At 39.3% G+C, this 19,840-nt stretch overlaps 1 protein-coding gene across 1 annotated transcript in view; it reads left to right on the top strand.

Annotated features, from left to right (window-relative positions):
* ADPRHL1 (ADP-ribosylhydrolase like 1) overlaps positions 1-19,638 on the top strand; it is a 66,011-nt gene extending 46,373 nt beyond the window's left edge. Inside the window, exons 4-7 of the mRNA XM_043990592.1 lie at positions 903-1,043; positions 11,249-11,376; positions 13,496-13,628; positions 18,706-19,638. Coding sequence (XP_043846527.1) covers positions 903-1,043; positions 11,249-11,376; positions 13,496-13,628; positions 18,706-18,863 — 560 coding nt within the window. The 3' untranslated portion in view covers positions 18,864-19,638. The remainder of the gene's footprint in view (positions 1-902; positions 1,044-11,248; positions 11,377-13,495; positions 13,629-18,705) is intronic.
* Positions 19,639-19,840: the final 202 nt, after the last annotated feature.

Here is a 19,840-nt window from a genome sequence, read left to right as displayed (position 1 = left end):
CAGACAGACAGAAGGTTGGTGAGAGAGAAGCACAGGAGTTCAGCGGTGACAGTAAGGAGAGGAAAGTTAGAAGCAAGGGGATTTACAAAGTGAAAGGGGCTTGGCTAAGGCCCTTATTGTATTAAAAAGGTTACAGGCCTTATTACAAACCAGGGAAAGTGTAAAGTGCCCTGAGGCCTCTTGTGGCTCAGGCCCTTATTGTATTAAAAAAGTTCAAGGCACAGCAGGTACAAAAGAGAAGCAGAGGAAAGAGACCCACTGCAATGCAGTCAGGTTATACATTTTATTTCCCTGTATTCTTAATTTTCAATAGTATCTCATAAATAAACTCGGCTTCAATTATTTGGTTAAGAGGCTTCTTAATATTTTGCTTATCAATTTGGGAGCAGTGTGGTGGAACTTTATAAACGGACCAACATTAAATTAATAGCACTCAGATAGCACAGTTAGTCAAAAGTCCCAGATTTAGTCACCCCAGTCAGATTAGCGCCCCCCAAATTAGCCAAGTCATTCAAAATATTTCTACATTTGAATGGAGACCGCGGCAGGACTTACGGCCCAATTACAATTTTTCTAAACTTATCATTTTTCATATAACCTATAATTTTTAATAAACCCAATTATATAATTTTCCAGATTAGATATACTTGATTAGATAATAATTAAATTTTTTTACAATATGAACTCAGGTTCTCCTGACTCCAGGGCCAGCACTCTATATATGACACCACCTAGCTACCCCTGTCACATATTAGCCATTTGATAAATGTTTGTTGGCTGGCTTGGTTAAATAAGCTCAGAGATGTCCAAAAGAGAGTGTCAGTAATGACTTCCTGATTATATGACAGACTTGTTATGCTTTATTCTGTTCTTTCTCTTCTGCTGTTTTTTCCAATGTGTAGGTTTCCTGGGGTCCCTATGCACAGCTCTCTTTGTTTCTTTTGCCATCCAAGGAAAACCACTTGTGCAGTGGGGGAGAGATATGATGAAGGTGGTGCCGATGGCTGAAGAATTCTGTAAAAAGACAATTCGACACATGGCAGGTGAGGAAGGTTCATTTTTCTGGTTGCATTGTTGTTGTTGGAGAGAAGTTAATAGCCTTAATTCATATTTTTCTAGGCTAGTCCAGACTTGGACCAGTCTCCTAGTAGTTTATGTTCCATATTGGATTGAAATGAAGTACCCACAAGTCATTCAGCTAATAGCAAAAGCAGATTTGCTTAACAAATAGCAGGAAAAGGGTATTCATTGGGAATATATGTGGAAAAGACCCCAAATTACTCATGATGGAAAATGCTCTCCACATCCAGAAAAAGAACTGTGGAATCTGAATGCAGATTGAACCATACTAGTTTTACTTTTTTTTTCTTTTTTGAGGTTTTTCCCTTTTGTTCTGATTCTTCTTTCACAACATGACTAATGTGGAAATATGTTTAATGTGATTTTACATATATATAACCTATATCAGATTGCTTGTTGTCTTGGGGTGATGGGAGGGAAAGGAAGGAGGGAGGAAAATTTGGAACTCAAAATTTTATAAAAACAAATGTTAAAAATTATCTTGTGGGGCAGCTAGGTGGCGCAGTGGATAAAGCACTGGCCCTGGATCCAGGAGGACCTGAGTTCAAATCCAGCCTCTGACACTTGACACTTACTAGCTATGTGACCCTGGGAAAGTCACTTAACCCCCATTGCCCACCAAAAATAAAAATACATAAATAAATAAAAATTATCTTTACATATAACTGGAAAAAATAAAATTCTATTAAGATTGAAAATAAAACAAATACTCCAAATTGATTCAGATGAGCCAAGCTCTCCTGCCTCTGAGTTGTCCCTTCCGTTGTCCATCAGACAATGCCTTGGGACTGTTTTGTGAGTGAGTGATCAGGGAATGATGTTAATAGCCTGAGTCATGAGTTCCCCTGATCCAGTGAAGTTTCAAGGATGGTTTCAAAATGTCTTTTAAAGAAAAACCAAAAAAAAAAAAGAAAAAAAAGAAAAAAACATGTTTGATTGGGTTTGCTACATCTTCACATAGCTACAATATAGCTATAAGGGCTGTGGCTCAGCTCTTATTTAATAAATTGACTTGATTTCAATATACTTAAAATGAGGTATTAAGATTGATGTTTATTTTAAATTATTTTTTCTGTGTGTGTGTGTTTTTTTTCCTCTTAATGGTCCTTCCCATGACTCAGGCTCTATACCCCCAGGAAAGAGGGGCATAGATAATTTCCTGAGGTCCTGAGTACTGTGATCATGTGATCCCCCCCAATAGTTGTGGGTAGATGTCATTAAAATCCAATTTCAACACCTCATCATGTAGTGGAGATGATCTGTGTTCTCTAATGCTATGGCAATGGAGTATAAGATCTGGTCCTACCAAATTGGAATGGCTTCAATGATGGAGTTAGTATCCGTTGTCCAAGGATTACCATAGCTAAGTACCAAGAAGCATATTGCCATATAGATAGAGGGAAAGAGACAGGAAGACAGGGAGTGAAAGAGAAGAGAGGGAGGGGAAAAAAGAGAGAGAATTTGGAATTCTGGGTTCTTTTCTTTTCTTTTTTCTTTTTCTTTTCTTTTTTCTTTTTCTTTTCTTTTCTTTTTTTTTTTTTTTGCGCAGGGCAATGGGGGTTAAGTGCCCAGAGTCACACAGCTAGTAAGTGTCAAGTGTCTGAGGCCAGATTTGAACTCAGGTACTCCTGAATCCAGGGCCGGTGCTTTATCCACTGCACCACCTAGCCTCCCCCTGGGTTCTTTTCTTAAATATCTATTTATATATGTCAATGTCTATAAAAGGGATGAACAATTAGCAAATTTATTGTTTATATACTATCATTCTCAAAGCTAATTAAGTCAGAGGTTCAGTCTGAATTTGGGTCTTTGCTAAATAACACTGTATTTTTGGTTTCTTGTACAACTAGTTAAAAAAACAACAACAAAAAACCCCCTATATTTATCTCTAATGCCAAGGAAGCACCCCTTTGACTGATTCATTGCATCTCAACAAATATTCATTAAGTTCCTCCTCTTCCTCTCTAAAATCTTTTTTAAAGCTCTAAATGCCATCTTCCCATAATTCTCTGATACAAATGACACTTTCTACCAAGCTCTCAGATATATTATTGGCTGAATGCAGAGAGGACAGATCTGACAGCTGGTTCACATGATAAATCCTGTCACTTCTGAATCAACCCTGTCTTAGCCTTATTTTACTATACCAGGATTCCCTCTACTTTATTGGTCTCTACTTTTTAAAAAAGTCTTTCATTCCTGAGTTTTTGATATGCACCATGGAATTCTGAAGAACCTCTCTCTGGCTTGTGCTTTTTGCCACTCATTATCTCTTTAAACACCAGAAGGCACAGCTGCCAAGATACCTGACCTTATTTGTTCATGAGGATCAGGGACTGGTAGTTCCACCTCACTCAAGTGGTTATTCATTCCACCCAACATCAGAGAACATTCACTGAGAATACCAAGTCCCCCAGTGGTTAAAAGCAAATATTCATCTAGCTCTTTAAAGCTTATGAAGTACTTTACATATGTTATCTCATTTGATCTTTGTAACAACTCTGTGAGGTAGGTGCTATTATTATCCTGATTTTATAGATGAGATCAAGAGGGATTAAATGTCTTGCCAATTGTCCAGCTACAAAGTGTTTGAGACAGGATTCAAAATAAAAATCTAAGGTTGGGATTCTATCCGCTCCACTACTGAACTGCATCACCCAGATGTTCTGCTTCTCAGAGACTAACTACTTCTATTTCTTGGCTTCACCCCTTTAGTGGTTGGCAACATTTTTCTCATTCGACTTTGGATTAGTCTCTTGGCTCAGCCCCCATCTGCCAAGAAAACTCTTCTCTCTTATCTTGATACTGCATTTCTGTTTAATCAAACTAGCATAACATGATGGAGTTGATTGTACAAGCTAGGTTTAATTGTTCAGTTCTTTGCTCATGCCCATAGAAGCAAAAGCAATTAAATAAACTATATTAATACAATGACTTCTCCCAGACCCAAAAAGCCCTTAACCAATCTATTGGTGTGTCCCAAGCCAGTGATTTCTAAGGACACAGTGTAGGCACTTTAGTTTTAGTTTCTTTTGTCAAACTTTCCCACCAAGAGCTTGTAAGCATCCCAAAAGATGTTTTATTCAATTGAGGCAGCTCAGGACCTAAGTTCCTTCTTTGGCCACTTTTCCTTCCTTGACATTCTGAGTGGGACCTAGAAGGAGGCAGTTTGGTTTAGTGGAAAGTGTATAGACTCTAGAGTTAGATGAACTTTACACATTCAAAGCTTGCCTCTGATGCTACTTGTATGGCCTTGTTCAGTTGTTTTTCAGTTGTGTCTGACTCTGTGACCTCATTTAGGGTTTCCTTGGCAAAGATACTTCAGCGGGTTGCCATTTCCTCTTCCAGCTCATTTTACAGATGAGAAAACTGAGGCAAACAGGGTAAAGTAACCTCCCCAAGGTCACACAGCTAGTAAGCCCTGAGGCCAGGTTTGAACTCAGGAAGATGAGTTTTCCTGACTCCTGGTCCAGCATTCTATCCACTCTGCCACCTAACTGCCCCTACCAGTTGTGTGACCTTTTATATAACTTAGCTAGCATTTATATAACCCTTTAGGATTTACAAAGTACTTCTTTATATATGTTATTTCATTTAATCCTCACAAAAAACCTTGGCAACTGGTACCAGTACTATTACCTTCCACATTTTTACCAATAAGGGACTTGGAACTCTGAGTCTCCTATGAATTTTTTGTGTGACTTCGGTCGGATAAGAGGCTGAACATCTCTGCCTCTCACTCTTTCCACCTGAACAATGGGGTCAGAGAGGCAATCCAATCTTGGAGTATAATATGGGATACTGGTGGTAATGTACTAAAAGAGCTTATTGCAAATTTGAAATGCTAAGAATTTGCAGATTACAAAGTCAATTTTTCTGCAGGATTCTTGCCTCCTACACACACACACACACACACACACACACACACACACACACACTCCCAGTTTTATTTTCCAAAGGAAGTGGAATGTACTTACATGTAGTGGTTAAGTGCATGCCAGTATACATAATAGTTAAGTACATTCCAAGTCTGCTCCTGCTTGGTAGAGTGATCTTAGAATAGATACTTAAGCATTTCTGGGAATATGTTTTAGTATATTAACCAGGCTAAATGAGACTTCCTATCTCCCTGATTTGTAAGCATGCTATTAGTGGATTCACAACTAATGTGACATTTAATATCTCTATTGCACTGATGAAAACATGTTGCAAAACTTAAGCAAAGGTATGTTAATGCTTCTATTTTCAAAGTTCAGTCAAGCAGTTCTAGAAGAATGTTTTTTCCCTCTCTTCCTGCTTTACTCCTCTTTGCTTTCTTAGTAGACACTGATAATCACATCTTACAAATACAATACAGTCAAATTAAAATATACGGATAGCTCTGAATTTATTAACCCCAGCATTTATATGGAGCTCTGGCATACAAGCACTGCCCCAGTTGAATAGAGTCCAAAGAACTCCATCTCTCATAGCTGTAGACCTGGAAGAGATGTCACAAGTCATTTAGTCCAATCTCCTCGTTTTACAGATGAGAAACTGAGGCTCAGTGGGAAAGTTGTTTGGCCAAGGTCATGCAGATAGTATGGAATGAGAGGCAGGGACTCAGCCAGAGTCCTCCCATTCTGCAGATGATGCTTTCTGGTAGATTTCAGAGTTCTCAGATACTGGAGCTAGTGCCATTTTCACTGTACCAGATGCCAGAAGCCATCATCAGCTCTGTCTCACCACAATCTATAATTGCCCCTCTTCCACAGCCCATGCCTTCCCAGGCAACATCATGGTAGGGGAAGGCAGGGGGTGGGGTGGTGAGGAGGGAGGAAGGGAGGACTTTTATTACTGTGCTTGCTCACATGCTCCTTAGCCCTCATCCCTTCTCCCTCCCTTTCAGGCTCCTCACTCCCCAACTCTGCCCCACCCTAAATCTCCACCTTCTGTCCCCAGTAGAACTCCCACCCCCATCCAGTTCCATTTCCCATAACTACCTCACTCACTCCTCAATCCCCATTCCTTACTCCCTCCCCAATTCCAAGCTATTTTTCAGCTTTTAAATCTATTCTTAGATCCTCATTTTCAAGTCCAGAACCTCTATCCATTGCCAGCTCTCTCCTCCATCAAATCATAGCTCCGCCTGACCTATAGGGGAATGTGGAGGGAACTGGTAACTCCTCAAGGGCAGGGACTATTTTGCCTTTCTTTGTATCCCCAAGAGTTTTGTGCAGTGTCTGGCGCTTAGTAGGCAGTTAATAAATGTTGACTATTACTGCAGTTTGGAGATCAGAATATATTTTCTTTTTCTTTTTTTTTGGTGGGGCAATGGGGGTTAAGTCCTCCTGGATCCAGGGCCAGTGCTTTATCCACCTAGCTCCCCCCCTCCCCCCCCCCCCCGCGAATATATTTTCCTAGAGAAAAGTCTATATTACTATTAGAGCAACATATTTCTGGTGTGTAATGTTTCGTGTGCATGTGTGTGTGTGAGAGAGAGAGCTAGCCTGGGAGTCTAATTACCATTTGTACCTCATTTGTTATTATTATTTATATATAAGATTTGTAAATTCTTCAGTGTGGGTAATTCTGATGCTCTTAGTAAAACATGGTCTTCAGTACTTGCTGTCGTCAAAATAATACTCAATTCAGTTCAGTCAATATATATTAAGCCCATGCCAGGTGCCAGGGTACAACTACAAAAAGAAAATAGTGGGTGCAGTTAGATAGCACAGTGGATGAAACACTAGCCCTGGATTCAGGAGGACCTGAGTTCAAATCCAGCCTCATACATTTGACACTAGCTGTGTGACCTTGGGCAAGTCACTTAACCCTCATTGGCCTGAAAAATAAAAAGAAAAGAAAATAGTCACTGCCCTTGAGGAGTTGACATTCTTTTGAGAGGCTGTCACATGGACACATAAAAAAAAAAAGCAATTTGGAGAGGAAGACAGCAATAACAGCTCAATTTGAGGCTAGAGGAATCTTCACAGAGGAGCTAGTAACTAAAACTAGAAACAGTGAAACCAAATGGATGGAGATATTAATAACAATAAATGGTGATGTTAAGAATGATAAATTTATATTAATATTTAAGATTTCTATAGCATTTAAAGGTTTACCAAGCATTGTACATACATTATCTCATTTGCTCCTGACAGTCCTATGAGTTATGGCAACTCCTGTTATCCTCATTTTGCAGGTGAGGAAACTGAGGTTTGTAGAAGTGACTCGTCCTTGGTGGCCATACAACTAGCAAATGTCAGAGGCAGGTCTCCTTGAATTCCATGACCAATATTTTCTCAGTTCCACCATATTGATTCATCAAATATGGAGCACCTCATGGCCAATCTTGTGGTTATAATCCCCTCTTCAGTCAGCTAGACTTGTCCATGGACAACAAACTCTTGCTAGGTTTATACTTGATGCCTTCCAGTTAAACAGACCCTGTCAGAATTAGAGTTCAGACTATGCCAGAAGAGTTAGATTATTAGTATTATTATTAATAGTGGTGGTAATAATAAGAATAAAAATGATAGTTATAATTACTTACATAGGATTTTCTGCAACAAAGAGCTTTTATATATGTGCTCTTATTTAGGTTTCCCAATAACAGACACTGTGAAGTAGCTAATACAAATCTCACTATCCTGCCCATTCCAGATGAAGAACTGAATCTTAGATTAAGGTTCTTGCCTAAGGCCATATAGCCTGGACAAATAGCAGAGCCAGAGTTCAAATACACATCTTGATTCCAAAGCCAATGTTGTTGCTTTTTCCCTTACTGCGCCATGATGGTTCTTAGGAACTTTCCTTATTGTATTGAAAAATCAGAATTATGACCACATTCCTTTCAGTAAGCATCTATGAAGTGTCTACTGTATGCAGAGCATTCTGCTAGGTGTTGGGTGCAAGAAAGGGGTGCGATAGAAATTTATTAGGTCATTTGGTAGAAGAGAGAAAGCTGGAAAGGAGGTGTGACTCCCTCTCCTCTATCAAATGACCTAATAAATTTCTTTCTAAAGCCATTTCAGATTTTGGGACTTGTTCTCATAAATGACACTGGCTTTATGGATCTTATAATCTCACAAATATAACATACACACAAATAACTATAATTCAAAATGGAACATGAGCACATGAGAAATATGAACAAGGTTATATGAGGACTGAAGAGGACAAGGTCATTTTAATTGGCAAGATTTGTAAGATGCTGCCTTTGAACTGGATCTTGAAAGATGGATAGAATTTCATGGGGCAGAGAAGGGGGCAACAAAGAGAATGAAGAAAGCATTCCAAGAATGGGGAGCAAAATAAGCAAGGACACGAGAAGGATGTGGAGTATAGATGCTGAATGAACCATACTATTTCTTTTGGTTTTGGTGCTGTTGTTTTTCTATTTTGAGGTTTTTCATCATTGCTCTGATTTTTCTCTTATAACATGACTAATGCAGAAATATGTTTAATGTTCTTATGTGTATATATACAATACATATATACACACACACATACATATACATTAATATACACATATACATACATACATACATACATATATGTATATATATATGTAACCTATATCACATTACCTGCTATCTAGGGGAGGGGGGAGGGAGGGAAGGGAGGGAAAAAATCTGAAATTGGAAAGCTTGTATAAACAAAAGTTGAGAACTATCTTTACATGTAACAGGAAAAAATAAAATACTTTATTAATAAAAAAATTTTTTAAAGAATTAAAATAATGGCAAAACTCCTAAAAAAAAGAGACAAGAAGGAGAGAGTGGAGAGCATAGCAGGGGTTGGCACACTCTGACCCACAGTCCTGTTTTGTGTGGCCCCAGTTAAGAACGGTTTTTATATTTTTAAATCAGATTTTATTGTATTTTACTTTTTTGTGTGGGGCAACGAGGGTTCAGTGACTTGCCCAGGGTCACACAGCTAGTAAGTGTCAAGTGTCTGAGGATGGATTTGAACTCAGGTCCTCCTGAATCCAAGGCTGATGCTTTATCCACTGTACCACCTAGCTGCCTTGATTTTATTGTATTTTAAAAGGTAAAAGCCATTCTTGGCTGGGGCTGTACAAAATTAGGAGGAGGCTAGACTTGGTCCTTGGGCAGTACTTTGCTGACCCCTGGCAAAGAGTATTACAGATGATCCCATGTCCTAGGGCATAAGTGAAGGGACTTCTGCCTAGAAGGGTAGAGTAAATGGTGATAGAACTTTAATGGCAGATTAAGAAATCTGGAGAGTAGTCAATAGGCAATAAGAAGTTATTAAAGGGTTTTGACTAGAACAAGGAGATTCATATTAGGGCAAAATTGAAATCTAGTCCAGAGTAGTATAAAATCCCAAATTAGAGGGGCCCCTTCCCTCTGTAGGTCAGTGATTTGATGGAGAAGGTGGCTAAAGTTGCGACTTGGGATAAGGAAGTAGATAAGAGTTGAGAGATAGAGACTGAAGAACTGAGACTAAGGAATTGGGAATGGGTTAAAGTACTATAACTGAAACAAAGATTGGCAGAGAATGAGGAAGACAAATAGAGGGTTGGCAGAGACAGCTAAGTGCTGGTGGAGGAATGGACCGTGGTGAAGGCTGAGGGCTGCAGATTGGTGGTGGGGAATGAAGAGAGGAAATGAGAAGATAGTATATAATTATGACTTATCTTAGATATTGAGAATAATTTGGGGGCAGCTAGGTGGTGCAGTGGATAGAGCACCGGCCCTGGATTCAGGAAGACCTGAATTCAAATCCGGACTCAGACACTTAAAAATTACTAGCTGTGTGACCCTAGGCAAGTCACTTAACCCCAATTGCCTCACCAAAAAAAAGAGAGAATAATTTGTTTTGTTTTGGTTTCGCGGGGCAATGAGGGTTAAATGATTTGCCCAGCGTCATACAGCTAGTAAGTATCAAGTGTCTGAGGTCAGATTTGAATTCAGGTCCTCCTGAATCCAGGGCCAGTGCTTTATTCACTGCACCACCTAGCTGACCCAGATATTGAGAATAATTGAGGGGGCAGCTAGGTGGCACAGTGGATAGAGCACCAGTCCTGGATTTAGAAGGACCTGAGTTCAAATCCAGCCTCAGACCTTGATACTTACTAGCTGTGTGACCGTGGGCAAGTCACTTAACCCCAAGTGCCTCACACACAAAAAAAAAGAAAAGAAAAGAAAAGAAAAGAGAATAATGTTTGGGAGACTTTGGGTGTGAAATTTCTTATTTCATATGATATTAGTTGTGGTCTATATATTCATTAGTTTTGTGAAATTTAAAATTTTTTTTCTTTCAAAATATTTGTTTGAAACAAGTGCTTGGATCACTGGGGAGGAGTGGGAAGAAGATATATTTGAAAATAAATGTGAAGGGGGCAGCTAGGTGGTGCAGTGAATAAAGCACCGGCCCTGGATTCAGGAGGACCTGAGTTCAAATCTGGCCTCAGACACTTGACACTTACTAGCTGTGTGACCCTGGGCAATTCACTTAACTCTCATTGCCCCCACAAAAAACAACAACAACAACAAAATCACCAAACAACAAAAATAAATGTGATATAAAACCAAGACGAATTTTTTTTTTTAATGAAGAGGACTGGGGGCAGCTAGGTGGTGCAGTGGATAAAGCACCAGCCCTGGATTCAGGAGGACCTGAGTTCAAATTCGACCTCAGACACTTGACACTTACTAGCTGTGTGACCCTGGGCAAGTCACTTAACCCCCATTGCCCCGCAAAAAAAAAAAAAAAAGAAGAAGAAGAAGAAGAGGACTGGGGTAAGGAGAGGCAATATGGAGCAGGAATGAGGATCCTGAGCTCTTCTCAAGTGAGAAGTAGGTAAAAGGTTGTAAGACTAAGAGGTTGTAAAAAAAAAAAACAACAGAATAAGAAGGAGTTTTGCTCCCCTCCTCACCCTTTAAAAATTGCTGAGCTATAAGACCAGTTGGGAATCTTTTGTAATAATCCAGTTAGGCAGTAGTGAATGTCTACACCAGAGTGTTCATGGTGGAACTGGAGGGGCAGGGACAGAGACAAGAGGTTTTGCACAGTCTGAATCAATGAGATCTGGCAAATGATAATAGGGAGAGCTATGGAAGATAGAAGAACCAAAGACAACACCAAAAAACTAGAATGAGTATTTTCACAGACTCCTCTGCCAAGACTAAATATCACTATTGATTTCCTTTACATTTAGAATATCAGGAGCACTGGTTTTACTTTGAAGCCAAGTGGCAGTTTTATTTGGAGGAGAGAAAAATTGCCGAAGACCAAGATAATAAAGCCATTTTTCCTGATCATTATGATGCAGAGGAGAGAGACAAGGTAAACTTGATTTTTTCTTCAGAAAAACCTTAGCATATTAGCTGTCTTCATAGCATTCCATAGGGAATTCCTGAAAGTTCACCTTTGTGGTTTTCAGGGAGTAGATTGTTAGCCTACATAAAAGATTCAGGGATGAGAATATTGGCTACTTATACTCTTGTAAAAACACTTTAGGAAGTAAAATATTTTAAATACAAACTGCAGTCTACTAAATTTTTGTTTCTGCTTATGGTTTTCACATAATCTTATTCAAAATGAAATATGAAAACAAAATTGGACTAGTTGTGTGACCCTGGACAAGTCACTTAACCTTCATTGCCCTGCAAAAAAAAAATTGGAATATTACTGTATACACAAATTCTAAGTGTACTATCCATGGTACTAAACTACAGGGCAGAATTCTCCAGGGTCCCTCTAAGTTTCCTTCCTTCCTTCTTTCCTTCTTTCCTTTCTTTTTGTTTTAGATTATTCAATTAGTTATCAGGAAAATGACAAATTGTCTGGTGTGGGCACTGTACCACACTGGTAAGTCAGGAAGCTTGAATTTTAGTCCTAGTTTCTTCCTCATCCATTACCTTTTCTGCCGTTTGCTGAGAGCCATAACTCTGGGCTGGGGAGGGGGGGGGGGCGGTGAGTGCTTTGCCCCAGTATACTAAATTTAGCAGGTGCTGATGGTATTTGCAGTCCTTCATCTGTGTAGAGACTACAGAGCTTAGCACCTAGTTAGTAAGAATAATTAGGTAAAATAGGAAGCTACCAGATGATGAGTTGGGGCAAGTTCCTTTCCTACCCTGCCCTAATCACCGCCAACTACCATTAACTGAAGTCTTGTTTCCTATGACTTTCCCTAAGAAACAATTATTGGTAATTGTCCCAGGTGTAAAAATTCTCAAAGCTTCCATCTGTATTTTGGGGGTATTATTCCTATGTACCACATGAGATACTATGAGGATAAAAAGATGGTATATCTGAGTCAGAGAAGAATTAAGAATTCTTTGGAATATAGTGTAATGATTGGAATGATGCCACCTGCTGGAGACTTACTGTAGGAAAGCTCCACCATGAGGAGAAGGCCTCTGAGGGCAAGGCCATGCAGCTTTTCTTTGGTGTCAGGAAGTGATGTTTGCTGGTGGGAGGAAGAGGGGGCGAGGCTGGTGTTCTCGTTCTCTTTCGCCAGGACTCTTATGGAGAGTGGAGCAGAACTGTAGCTCCCCAAGATAGATAGATGAATCTAGGCCCTTCTCTCTCTCTTTACCAAATTCTTATTCTCCTTAATAAATGATTAAAAGTCTAACTCTAGCTAAAGCTTATAATTTATTGGCGACCACTCATTAGATATTTTAGACAGACTAGCTAGAATTTTAGCCCCTTAAAATAGGTATCGAATTAGGAGTAGCTATTAATGTGAAAGGCAATATGGAGGATAGAGAATCAGTCTCAAAGCCAGGATGACCTGGGTCTATGTTCTGTCTCTGACACTTACTGGTTTTGTGACCTTAGGAAAGTCACTTAACTTTTCAGTGCTCTGGGCAGCTCCCTAAATTACAGAGGAAGTTCCATCTTGCATTGATAGAGGGAATTTCATGCTAGGAATTCCCATTATCAATGAAAATACTGATCCAGTCCTTTCCCCTATAAAAATCACAGCCTGGTTTATGATATAAGATGGCACTGCTGTGATGACATTTCACAGACGCCATCAAATTGCTTTTGTTATTTACTAAGAAGTGATACCGGGGGCAGCTAGGTGGCGCAGTGGATAAAAGCACTGGCCCTGGATTCAGGAGTACCTGAGTTCAAATCCGGCCTCAGACACTTCACACTTACTAGCTGTGTGACCCTGGGCAAGTCACTTAACCCCCATTGCCCCGCAAAAAAAAAAAAAAAAAAGAAGTGATATCATCATCAACTTTGTTTTTACCAGTCTAGTTTTCCTCAGCTATTCAAATGCTGATCATGAGTCAGACACTATGGATATGCAAACCATGACTTTCTAAGTGCCCCAAGTTCACATTTGGAGTTAAAACAACAACAACAAACAAACAACAACAACCTAGAATCTTGAATCTTTTCAATGATTTTCTAAAGTTCTAATAACTAGCTTTGGTCATTTCATCAGACTTACAGAAAATGGAGTTCAGAAGGTCGTGGTGGAAGAAGGGGCCATGATGCACCAATGATTGCATATGATGCTCTTTTGGGAGCAGGTGACAATTGGACAGAGCTCTGTAACCGGGCCATGTTTCATGGAGGTGAGTTTCTCTTCTTTGCCTTTGGAGGTTTTAGTGCCTTGTGACATTCTGTGACTTTTGTAGTTCTTAGCTTCAGGATGTCCAGTGCCTCTTTTCCTTTTGTCAAGAAATCTCCCTCCAGCAGGATCATAAATATATATTACACACACACACATATAATTATATTACTGAATATATTGTAATTAACACTATTAATAATATATTAGAATAGAATAGAATAATATATACTACATGTATATATACCTATACATATATACACATGTCCCCACACACTATACACTCCTATATACACACACATGTGCACATAAGTACACAAATGTACGCATATATAGTCAGCATACACATAAACATGTATATATACATAACTATTTTAAGTTTGTTTTTGTTTTTTGCGGGGCAATGGGGGTTAAGTGACTTGCCCAGGGTCACACAGCTAGTAAGTGTCAAGTGTCTGAGGCCAGATTTGAACTCAGGTACTCCTAAATCCAGGGCCGGTGCTTTATCCACTGCACCACCTAGCCGCCCTTAAGTTTTAAAAATATTTTATTGATGTGTTTTTTTTACATTATAGACATTTATAGATTATTCTTATCTCCTAAAATAAAATTTTGATTACAACTAATAATATGGTGAGCTCATCTGAAATTTCATATGACATTTCATATCCATAGCATCCATACCTCTTTTTAAAAAATTAACAAAATCTAGTTTCTCTCTATCACATCTCTCACTTTATTTTTTAAAAAAGCAAAACAAATTCCAAAACCCAAATATGCATAGTCAAGAAAAACAAATTTTCTGAATGGCTGAATACTAGACACACACATACACATTCACACATAAGTCAAAACATTACCCTCATGATGTCACTGGTTCTCTTTGAGAATGAAGGACCAACAGCAACAACATATATGTGTGTGTGTGTGTGTGTGTGTGTGTAGTCTTATTTTGCACCCTTAATCCATCATCTCTGTTTAAAGGACAGCATATTTCATTGTTGGTCCTCTAGAATGAATAGTCATTGTGTTGCTTATAGCTCTTACAGTTTTCAGAGTTGTTTGTTTGGTTTTGGTTTTTTGTTGTTGGGTTTTTTTTTACAATGCTATTGTTAGTGCATAAATTAGCAGATAGGTGGTGTGGTAAATAGAGAACTAGACTTGGAGTTGAAAAGATCTGAGTTCAAATTCAGCCTCCAACACTTAATTGTCATAATAATAGCACCTACCTCCCAAGGCTGTTGTGAGGATCAAATAAGAATATTTGTAAAAGTTCTTAGCACAGTGCCTGCATAGAAAGTACTTAATAAATGCCTCCCTCCCTCCTAGTTCTGCTCATTTCATTCTTCATCAATTTATAAAAGTCCTCAAAATTGTTCATTTTTATAATATTGATGTTATAGTATAAATTATGCAAAGATAATGTTATACTAGCTGAATGTATTATTTGTTGTTGTTTCAGTTGTTTCCCATGTTCCATGACCCCACTTAGGGGTTTTTCTTGATAAAAATACTGGAGTGGTTTGCCATTTTCTTCTCCAGCTCATTTTACAAATGAGGGACTGAGGCAAACAGGGTAAAGTGACTTGCCCAGGGTCACACAGCCAAGTGAGTGTCTGAGGCTGGATTTGAACTCAGGGAGATGAGTTTGCCTGACTCCTGTCCCAGCACTCTAGCCACCTAGCTGCCCCAGAATATATCTCCCCATTAAAACCTGCTGTTCATAACTTTCGTAACTGCCTGCCCAAATGGACTTATTTGTAAACATAAGTGCATCCAAGGCTAATACTACTTGTGCTTAGAGAGGAATGGATGGTCTCTCCACATCCATAAAAGCCTCACAGAATACAGCTTACAGCAGGACACAACTGAAATAACTAAAATGCCCCAAAATAAGGAAACAACAAAATAAACCATGGCTTTTTAACATGCTAGGATACTAAGGAACTCTTTAAAAGAATGAGTGTATGGTTGCTATCCAAACATGGACATGTGGTTATGAAATCACGTTGAGAGCCTGCAAAAATAAGGCCAATGCTGACTACAATGACACCAAGTGTGTGTCTATCCATGGTGTCCCAAAAGTCTTAGTGGAGTTGAAGCTGCACATTCCCCAAAATAAGCTGTTTGGAGCACTCCTTATTCTCTCTTCTTTGTTATTGTTGGTTTCAAACACTCCAAGACAGCAGCGAGTTTCAAACACTCCGAGACATGTTTTCTTCTGCAGCTTCATACCTACCTTTTCTCCCCAATTCCAGTGGGAGAAAAAATAAAAGATCAAATGTATTGTGTTGGAATTGCAGGTAGGGAGTCTTCAAGAGTGCTGGCCCAGAACCAAAGCAGGATTTATTCAGTTGGGTTGACTAGGCCAATATCTCAGCTTCTGCACTGTTGACTATTATGATATCACTTGACTTTTGTCTATACAGATGGTATGCAAAGTCAGGGAAAGGTTATATTATGACCTTTGAGTTTCCCTTCTATAATTCAAAGATGCTCTGATTCTCTGAAGTTAGATGAGTTTGTTTTACTTAATGTTATAGTCAACACTGGTGCAGTCAACATTGCATCATGTTTCCCTTAGGGAAAGAAGGAAATTATGACAGGCATCCCCTTTGACATTATGCTTAACACACCTGGCCTATTTCCAATATAACAGGAAAGGATCAAATGAATAAGTGTATAGAGCAAAATGTTATGTAAAAATAGAATAAAATTATAGCACAGAGAATCTCTAGGTCAGCTAGTTGACACAGTGGATAGAATGTCAGGAGTCACCTCACTGAGTTCAAATCTAGTCTCAGATACTTATTAGCTGTGTGACCCTGGGGAAGTCACTTAATTTTGTTTGCTTCAGTTCCTCATCTATAAAATGAGCTGGAGAAGGAAATGGCAAATCACTCTGTTGTTTTTTGTTAAGGGTTAAAATTCTAGCTAGTCTGTCTAAAATATCTGATGAGTGGTCGCCAATAAATTATAAGCTTTAGCAAGAGTTAGACTTTTAAGCATTTATTAAGGAGAATAAGAATTTGGTAAAGAGAGAGAAAAAGGCCTAGATTTCTATCTATTAAAGGGAGAGCACATTTCTAGCTCCCTTCTCCACCAGAGTCCAGAGGAAAGAGAGGGAGACTGAGCGCCAGTCTCTTCCTTCCTCCTCCCACTAGCTCGAGTCACTTCCTGACTCCTGGTCTTGCCCTCAAAGACCTTCCCTTCATGGGCAGAACTCTTCTACAGTAAGTATCCAGCAGGTGGCATTATTCCAATCGTTACATTTTGCTGAGAAACTCCCAAATGGTGTCACAAAGAGTTTGACAGGACTAACCATACAATAACATAGAATCTCTGTCTGGGACCTAGATAAGAATCCTAGACATAATCTGAAGTGCAAAATATCTCATTATCAGAGGTTTTAAAGCTGGTTAATAGAAGCAGGTCATTGGTACTTTTTTGAAAGAAGGGAGAAGGAAAAAAGACAGGAAAAAGGAGAAGAAGAAAGGGGAAAGGAGTTCTATGAGTAGTTATGACTGACCCAAGAATTGGGAGGAGTCAGTAAATCAAAAGACTGACATTTTTAAAGCACTTTACAGTTTTCAAGGCAATGTACATACATTTCCCATTTAAGCCTAACAACATCCTTGTGAGTTAAATACTAGTATTAGTTCATTTTATAGATGAGAAAACTGAGGTTCAGAAAAGTTAAAGAGCAGGTGAAGAGAGTTATGGTGAGCAGAGTAAGAGCAGATGGATGAGGATGGGGGGAAATGTGATCAGGAAAAAAATTAGTCACAGAGGAATTCTCTCATAAGAAAATTGGAGAAAAAAAAGAAAATTGAAAGAGAAGAAGTTGAGGTGGTGAAAGATTTTGAGATTGGGAGGTATTTTTATGGGAATAGAAAAGATGGATAATTTCAGTAGGTATGTCTCCCTAGTTATCCAGGAGAGAAATTTAGCTGGAGAACAGAAGGAGCCTGAAGTGGTTCAAGTGGAGGATGATCAGAAGGAGGTGTTGACAGCAGTCAAAGGAGAGATGAAAAGGGAAAAGAGATATGGGAGTAAGAGGCTAAATTTGGCACGTTCCCAAATATGGCAAAAATTGCCTGATGGAGTCCAAAGGAGCTTGGAGAGCTTGAAAGAATAGCTTATTCCCTAGAAGGAAACATAATACAATCATTGATTTAGCTCAGCCTGATCCCACACCTCTAATATTACTCTTCGGACAAACATGTCACATACCTGCTGTAACAGGACCCACCCCACTCACAGTGATGCCTTTAATAAGATACTCCACAATTAAGGATCAAAATATAAATGGCAATTTCCCTGGAAGAAGAAATGCAATGCCTTAAAGATGCACTAAAATTGTCATAGGTTGCTTGCAGATCCTATAAAGGGAGTAGGTATTGATGAGGTGAGGGCACTGGGAATCTGAAGGTGAATAGCATAAATAAATAGCAAAAAAAGAATGCTAAACATTGCTGAGCCCATATCAAAGGATTCAAATTGGGAAGTCCTTCCCACTGCAAGTTAGCCTTTCTTCCTGATGCTCCCCATGGTTATTTGTTGTTCAGACATTCATTCTGTCATATCTTCGGGCCTCATGGACCATATGCTCCAGGGGGTTTTCTTGGCAAAGATATTGGAATGGTTTGTTATATCCCTTTCCAAAAGATCCAAGCAAACGACTTGCCCAGGGTCACATAGCTAGTAAGTGTCTGAGGCCAGATTTGAACTCTAGTCTTCCTGACTCCAGGCCCGGTGAGTCACCTAGCTGCCCTGCAGTAGCCAATGCCTCCCGTCAAAATTTATATTTGTTTTGTTCATACTTATCTGTGTACATTTGGTCTTCCTTAAGGGCAGAGAGTTCTCGTGTTAGTCTGTGTATTCTTTCCACCTAATCCAGTATTCGATATATAGTAAGTGCTTGATAAAGGTTCCTTGAGTAATTGATTGACAGTGATTGGTTGACAGATCTATTTGCTTATGTGTAGAAAATGAAGGGGTGGTGCTAGCCCATGAGCTCTCATTTCCCACCCAGCTCTGGAATTCTCTAAGGCTAAGTACTGTTGTTTTTCCTATTTCAGGTGAGAGCGCAGCCACTGGATCTATCGCTGGATGTTTATATGGCTTGCTCTATGGCCTCAACAACATCCCCAAAGGCTTATACCAGGACCTGGAACACAAAGGGAAGCTGGAGAATTTGGGCGAAGCACTTTACCGCATATCCACAGAAGAAAAGTAAAGCAGTTTCTGCCACTTTCCCTTTCTGTAGACTGTTTCCAAGTCCTCTGGGTAACCCCTTAGTGTTCACAGCACAGGCTAAATGAGCTTTTATTGATGTGATAATGTATGTGTGCAGTTTTCAGCTAGCAAAGAGACCAATGCGTAATTGGCCAGAGGCAAGCAACACCGCACGGCCCAGTTTCAAGGATTATCCAACTTTCTAATTGCTGTGTGAAATACATTTTTGTCCAGTGAGAATATCCTTCTTTTTAAATGAGCTGATCCAAACACATTTTCTTGTGGCAATTATCTATAATTTGCCCACTCAGACCTTCAAAGATATCAATCATCTCTCGGACAACTGTGTATTTTATTTGTACTGCAAAACTAATGCTCTCTGCTCTGTTATTTCAACAAAGCTAACTTCAATGGCTATCCTCAGAAATGTCTCCTATAGATGGTAAATCTCTCCCATAACCACCATTGGCTTCGTCCACTTAGATTTGTATTTCTATGAATTGTGCACAAGCAAATTAAATGCTCTCCAAAGATTTATTGATAAAAATAATGATCCCTTCTTGGTGTGATGATGCTTTTGTGTTATTTGTGGAGATGTTTCTGTGATGGGGAAAAAAATTCCTTAATTTCATGCACTTGGGATGCAGCCAAATGATGTTGTGTTTAACATTTCCAGCCTGTGTTTTTAATCACACTAGATCTTCTAGAACAAACTCTTTTTTTTAAGCAACTTCCTAAGCAAACTAGGAAATAAATGGCCCTCATGTCGCTCACAAGCATCATTCTCTTTTTCCTCGGTCTGGGCTTGTCGCGTGTGATGAGGTCAGCATGAGAATCTGCAGGCTAGGTCTTCTGCAGCTTTCCCCCATTCAGGCTCACTGAGCCAGAAGTGATGTCTTCCCCATGACTGAGAGTTCTCTTTCTGAGAGACCCAAAAAAGAAAACAGTTGTTCCCTTGCTCTGGACAACTTAAAAGGA

The sequence above is a fragment of the Dromiciops gliroides genome, chromosome 3 (assembly GCF_019393635.1).
Source record: "Dromiciops gliroides isolate mDroGli1 chromosome 3, mDroGli1.pri, whole genome shotgun sequence".
Taxonomy (NCBI): domain Eukaryota; kingdom Metazoa; phylum Chordata; class Mammalia; order Microbiotheria; family Microbiotheriidae; genus Dromiciops; species Dromiciops gliroides.
The sequence above is the reverse complement of the archived record's forward strand: the minus strand, read 5'-3'. Positions and strand labels throughout refer to the sequence as shown.